This window comes from Budorcas taxicolor, chromosome 13 (genome assembly GCF_023091745.1).
Source record: "Budorcas taxicolor isolate Tak-1 chromosome 13, Takin1.1, whole genome shotgun sequence".
In the NCBI taxonomy this organism is placed as follows: Eukaryota; Metazoa; Chordata; class Mammalia; order Artiodactyla; family Bovidae; genus Budorcas; species Budorcas taxicolor.
The window spans coordinates 965,545-971,544 of record NC_068922.1 but is presented as its reverse complement, the minus strand read 5'-3'; the positions used below and the strand labels follow the sequence as shown (position 1 = coordinate 971,544).

General features: G+C 43.9%; 1 protein-coding gene across 1 annotated transcript in view; it reads left to right on the top strand.

Annotated features, from left to right (window-relative positions):
* The first annotated feature begins 203 nt into the window (after positions 1 to 203).
* The window catches only part of TMX4 (thioredoxin related transmembrane protein 4), a 70,176-nt gene continuing 64,379 nt past the window's right edge, over positions 204 to 6,000 (top strand). The window contains exon 1 of the mRNA XM_052650971.1: positions 204 to 452. Coding sequence (XP_052506931.1) covers positions 274 to 452 — 179 coding nt within the window. The 5' untranslated portion in view covers positions 204 to 273. The remainder of the gene's footprint in view (positions 453 to 6,000) is intronic.

Genomic DNA, 6,000 nt, shown 5'->3' with positions numbered 1-6,000 from the left:
AGGCTCTGATTATGCAACATTGGGTCACAGCTTATCTGCAACACTGCTGTCTGGAAGAAAGGACGGCCGTTGCCAAGGCAACCGACGCCCCGGGCAACGGCGAGTCAAGGCGGAAGGGGCGTGGCCTCGGTGGCCCGGGCCTGTAAGAGGCGGGCCGCCGCCGGCGCAGCGGGCCGAGCAGGCCTTTTGGCGCACCACCTGGGAAGGCCTGGTCGGCGGGCCTGCCGCGTCCTTCTCCGTAGCCCCGGGAAGAGCCCGGCTCCGCGTCCTGGTATGGCGGGAGGGCGCCGCGGCCCGCTGTTCGCGGCGCTCCTGGCCGCTTGGGTCGTGGCAGTGGCAGAGGCGGAGGCCGACCGGGAGCAGGCCGCGCGGCCGCCGGAGCAGAGCCTAGTGCGGCCCATGACAGCTTCCAACTGGACGCTGGTGATGGAGGGCGAGTGGATGCTGAAATTGTGAGTGTACCTGCCCGACCCCGCCGCACGGTCCTTGCAGGCGCCGCTCCCAAGCCAGCACTGCCCATGGTCTCGACCTGGGCTCAGACCCGCGCGGCCAGGGACTTGCCTGGCCTGGCTGAGCCCAACCTCCCTGCTGCGCAGGCCTGTCTGGCCTGCCCCATGAGGGCCCCTGGGTGCAGGGCGTCACCCTGCCTGGCTTCTCCGCTGCTTTGGGAGGAAGTGCTTTGTGGCCGCGGTGGGTAAACGGTTTACCCAGGGGATGAAGGGGACAGAAATCCTAAGGGATTGGATTTAGGTCCTACCTGAGTTGTCTAGTGGTTTTCCCTGCTTTCTTCAATTTAAGTATGAATTTGGCACTAAGGAGTTCATGATCTGAGCCACAGTCAGCTCCCAGTCTTGTTTTTGCTGATTGTGTAGAGTTTCTCTATCTTTGGCTGCAGAGAATATAAGCAGTCTGATTTCTGTATTGACCATCTGGTGATGTCCATGTGTAGAGTCTTCTCTTGTGTTGTTGGGAAGAAGGTGTTTGCTGTGACCAGTGCGTTCTTGGCAGAACTCTATTAGCCTTTGCTCTGCTTCATTCTGTACTCCAAGGCTAAATTTGCCTGTTACTCCATGTATTTCTTGACTTCCTACTTTTGTATTTTTCAGTCCTCTATAATGAAAAGGGCATCTTTTTTGGGTGTTAGTTCTAGAAGGCCTTGTAAGTCTTCGTAGAACCGTTTGACTTTAGCTTCTTCAGGTTGTCAGGGCATAGTCTTGGATTACTGTGATATTGAATGGTTTGCCTTGGAAATGAACAGAGATCATTCTGTTTATTTTTAAGATTGCATCCAAGTACTGCCTTTTGGACTCTTGTTGACTATGAGGGCTACTCCAGTTCTTCTAGGGATTCTTGCCCACAGTACCTGAAGAACTATGGATGGAGGTTTGTGACATTATACAGGAAGCACTGATCAAGCCCATCCCCAAGAAAAAGAGATGCAAAATAGGTGTCTGAGGAGGCCTTATAAATAGATGTGAAGAGAAGTGAAAGACAAAGGAGAAAAGATAAACCCCTTTAAGAATGCAGAGTTCCAAAGGATAGCAAGGAGAGATAAGAAAGCCTTCTTCAATGATCAGTGCAAAGAAAGAGGAAAACAATAGAAAGGGAATGACTAGAGATCTCTTCAAGAAAATTAGAGATACCAAGGGAACATTTCATACACAAATGGTCACAATAAAGGACAGACAAGGTGTGGAGCTAACAGAAGCAGCAAATATTAAAAAGAGGTGGCAAAAATACACAGAAGAACTATACAAAAAAGATGTTCATGGCCCAGATAACCACAATGGTGTGATCACTCACTTAGAACCAGACATCCTGGAATGCGAAGTCAAGAGGGTCTTAAGCATCACTAAGAACAAAGCTTGTGGAGGTGATGGAATTCCAATTGAGCTATTTCAAGTCCTAAAAGATGACGTTGTTAAAGTGCTACACTCAATATACCACCAAACTTGGAAAACTAAGCAGTGGCCACTGGACTGGAAAAGTCCATTGGCATTTAGGATTCCAACCCCAAAGAAAGTGCCAAAGAATGTTCAAACTACCACACAGTTGCACTCATCTCACATGCTAGTAAAATAATGCTCAAAATTCTCCAAGCCAGGCTTCAACAGTACATGAACCATGAACTTCCAGATGTTCAAGCTAGATTTAGAAAAGACAGAGGAACCAGAGATCAACATCTGTTGGTTCATCAAAGCAAGAGAGTTCCAGAAATATATCTGCTGCTGCTGCTAAGTTGCTTCAGTCATGTCCAACTCTGTGTGATCCCATAGACGGCAGCCCACCAGGCTCCCCCATCCCTGGGATTCTCCAGGCAAGAACACTGGAGTGGGTTGCCATTTCCTTCTCCACTGCATGAAAGTGAAAAGTGAAAGTGAAGTCACTCAGTCGTGCCCGACTCTAGCGACCCCATGGACTGCAGCCTACCAGGCTCCTCCGTCCATGGGATTTTCTAGGCAAAAGTACTGGAGTTGGGTGCCAGTGCCTTTTCTGAGAAATATATCTATTTTTTCTTTATTGACTATGCCAAAGCATTTGACTATGAGGATTACAACAAACTCTGGAAAATTCTTCAAGAGATGGGAATACCAGACCACCTGACCTGCCTACTGAGAAATCTGTATGCAGGTCAAGATGCAACAGATAGAGCTGGACATGGAGAATGGGCTCTGATTCAGGATGACACTTGTAAGCTATATGGACACTTGAGATCTTTTTAGAAGTTTTCTTTCCACCAAGTTCACTTCAGAATAGGACAATAAAAAGTGAGGCTATAAAGGAAAGAGGATTTAAACCAATATGTATATCCAAATTCAAGAATCTATGTGCTCATCCTGAAGAAAATTTGGCTCTTTGTGATATTCCTTTGACAAAATTCAACACTTTAAAAAATAAAATTTAACTTCAGTACTATTATAGACCTACTATAAATTTCTAGGAATTTTTTCAAACATCCAATAAGTTAGCACTTTGTTAGCACTATGACCAGATGAACTGGTCATAATAAATGGAGATTGTTAAGTATCCACTGATGATATATTTAATATCTCTAAAGAAGAAAATTAGGAGGCTTTCTGATAATGTTGGGATGGCGAAAAAGTTTGTTCAGAATGGCCCAACCCAGTATTAAAATTTTAACATTACTTTGAATGACAGTTTGTTCATTTGTTTATATGCTACCTCTCCTCTGGGAATTTTTTCTTTTCTGTCCCAATTCATACCAAGCTCCTATAACACAATTCCTGGTTAGATCAGTGTCAATAATGTATTTTTAAGAACTTAGCTTTTTTTTTTTCTCCAAGACCCAAAAACCCCCTATTGTAAAATTTAATTGGTTGTGTTTTCTTTGTCTTTCAAACATTCAATTTTTTCTATCCTTGCAGTTGAATTTTCAGTTTTTAAAAAAGCACTTCTCTGTTAAAGAAAAATATCAACTAAAACTATATTTGTTGTAATTTACCATTTCTGTTCTGAAACCTTTTTTAAAACCTAAACAATTCTCCCACTAAATTTTTTTTTTTTTACTTTACAATATTGTACTGGTTTTGCCATACATCAACATGAATCTGCCTTGGGTGTACATGTGTTCCCCATCCTGAACCCCCCTTCCACCTCCCTCCCCATACCATCCCTCTGCACTGGTCATCCCAGTGCACCAGCGCCGAGCATCCTGTATCATGCATCGAACCTAGTCTGGCGATTCGTTTCACACCCAAATCATCCCACCCTCGCCCTCTCCCACAGAATCCAACAGACTGTTCTATACATCTGTGTCTCTTTTGCTGTCTTGCATACAGGATTATCATTACCATCTTTCTAAATTCCGTATGTATGTGTTAGTATACTGTATTGGTGTTACAGATGGCTAACAATGCATGAAAAGATACTCAACATCACTCATTATCAGAGAAATGCAAATCAAAACCACAGTGAGGTACCATTTCATGCCAGTCAGAATGGCTGCAATCCAAAAGTCTACAAGCAATAAATGCTGGAGAGGGTGTAGAGGAAACGGAACCCTCTTACACTGTTGGTGGGACTGCAAACTAGTACAGCTACTATGGAGAACACTGTGGAGATTCCTTAAAAAACTGGAAATAGAACTGCCATACGACCCAGCAATCCCACTGCTGGGCATACACACTGAGGAAACCAGGATTGAAGGAGACACATATACCCCAATGTTCATCGCAGCACTGTTTATAATAGCCAGGACATGGAAACAACCTAGATGTCCATCAGCAGACGAATGGATAAGAAAGCTGTGGTACATACACACAATGGAGTATTACTCAGCCATTAAAAAGAATACATCTGAATCAGTTCTAATGAGGTAGATGAAACTGGAGCCTATTATAGAGTAAAGTAAGCCAGGAAGAAAAACACCAATACAGTATACTAACATTTTCTTTAATGCTGTGGGCTTTTTGTACATTCAGTTTTTCTGTTTGTATTTAATTTTATATATTCTTTTTTAACATTTCACTCCTGTTTCTGCCGTGTCTCTATGACTGGCTTGCTGTGCTCTCTTTCTCTTAACCTCTTTTGAAGAGTTTGTTCTTTCTTGGGTTAGGGAAGATTATCTAATCTTGAAATGGCCTTCTGATGTTTTCTTTTCTCTATTCCCATTGTTTCATAATATTGTCCTTTCATTTGCCTTGTTCAGTTCAGTTCAGTCACTCAGTCGTGTCCGACTCTTTGCAACCCAATGAATCACAGCACACAAGGCCTCCCTGTCCATCACCAACTCCCGGAGTTCACTCAAACTCATTTCCATCAAGCCCGTGATGCCATGCAGCCATCTCATCCTCTGTCGTCCCCTTTTCCTCCTGCCCCCAATCCCTCCCAACATCAAGATCTTTTCCAATGAGTCAACTCTTTGCATGAGGTGGCCAAAGTATTGGAGTTTCAGCTTTAGCATCAGTCCTTCCAATGAACACCCAGGACTGATCTCCTTTAGGATGGACTGGTTGGATCTCCGTGCAGTCCAAGGGACTCTCAAGAGTCTTCTCTAACACCACAGCTCAAAAGAATCAATTCTTCGGTGCTCAGCTTTCTTCACAGTCCAACTCTCACATCCATACATGACCACTGGAAAAACCATAGCCTTGACTAGATGGACCTTTGTTGGCAAAGTAATATCTCTGCTTTTTAATATGCTATCTAGGTTGGTCATAACTTGCCTTCCAAGGAGTAAGTGTCTTAATTTCGGGGCTGCAATCACCATCTGCAGTGATTTTGGAGCCCAAAAAATAAAGTGTGACTCTGTTTCCACTGTTTCAGCATCTGTTTCCCATGAAGTGATGGGACCAGATGCCATGTTCTTAGTTTTCTGAATGTTGAGCTTTGAGCCAACTCTTTCACTCTCCACTTTCACTTTAGTCAAGAGGCTTTTTAGTTCTTCTTCACTTTCTGCTGTAGGGGTGGTGTCATCTGCATATCTGAAGTTATTGATATTTCTCCTGGCAGTTTTGATTCTAGCTTGTGCTTCTTCCAGCCCTGCATTTCTTGATGTACTCTGCATATAAGTTGAATAAGCAGGGTGACAATATACAGCCTTGACTTACTCCTTTTCCTATTTGGAACCAGTCTGTTGTTCCATATCCAGTTGTAACTGTTGCTTCCTGACCTGCATATAGGTTTCTCAAGAGGCAGGTCAGGTGGTCTGGTATTCCCATCTCTTTCAGAATTTTCCACAGTTTATTGTGATCCACACAGTCAAAGGCTTTGGCATAGTCAATAAAGCAGAGATAAATGTTTTTCTGGAACTCTCTTGCTTTTTCAATGAGCCAGCGGATGTTGGCAGTTTTATCTCTGGTTCCTCTGCCTTCTCTAAAACCAGCTTGAACATCTGGAAGTTCACGGTTCACGTATTGCTGAAGCCTGGCTTGGAGAATTTTGAGCATTACTTTACTAGCGTGTGAGAAGAGTGCAATTGTGTGGTAGTTTGAGCATTCTTTGGCATTGCCTTTCTTTGGGATTGAAATGAATACTGGC